The sequence below is a fragment of the Colobus angolensis genome, unplaced genomic scaffold (genome assembly GCF_000951035.1).
Source record: "Colobus angolensis palliatus isolate OR3802 unplaced genomic scaffold, Cang.pa_1.0 Scaffold15, whole genome shotgun sequence".
In the NCBI taxonomy this organism is placed as follows: Eukaryota; Metazoa; Chordata; class Mammalia; order Primates; family Cercopithecidae; genus Colobus; species Colobus angolensis.
The window spans coordinates 17,766,709-17,767,070 of NW_012114599.1; the positions used below are offsets into that span (position 1 = coordinate 17,766,709).

General features: G+C 72.1%; 1 protein-coding gene across 4 annotated transcripts in view; it reads left to right on the forward strand.

Annotated features, from left to right (window-relative positions):
* Nucleotides 1–362, forward strand: part of MEMO1 (mediator of cell motility 1) — a 154,728-nt gene that overhangs the window by 8,012 nt on the left and 146,354 nt on the right. For 2 of the 4 annotated variants that reach the window (XM_011936007.1, XM_011936009.1), the window contains exon 1: nucleotides 1–338. The exons of 1 other annotated variant lie outside the window; for it this stretch is intronic. In XM_011936007.1, coding sequence (XP_011791397.1) covers nucleotides 278–338 — 61 coding nt within the window. In that variant the 5' untranslated portion in view covers nucleotides 1–277. The remainder of the gene's footprint in view (nucleotides 339–362) is intronic. One more of the 4 variants, XM_011936008.1, reaches the window with a different exon arrangement.

The window sequence follows — 362 nt, forward strand, 5'->3', positions numbered from 1 at the left end:
CGGGCTTCGGTGAGGCCGCCGTGGGCCCCATCTTCCGGCGGTGGCCGGAGTTTGTGGTGATTGTTGCTGCCGCCGCCACCGCCCCGGCTGCCATCTCCTCCTCTTGGGCCGCCGCCTCCTCCTCTTCCTCCTCCTCCTGGGCCGGGCTGATCCCCTCCCCGCTGCCGCCTCCTCCTGGGCTGGGCCCGCGGTGTCTCGTCCCCTCGCGGAGCCGCTCCTGCCGCCGCCGCCGCCTCCTCATTCATCCTCGTGCACCATAGGCGGCACAGGCACCAAGATGTCCAACCGAGTGGTCTGCCGGGAAGCCAGTCACGCCGGGAGCTGGTACACAGCCTCAGGTAGGGCCCCAGGCCGTCGGCCCG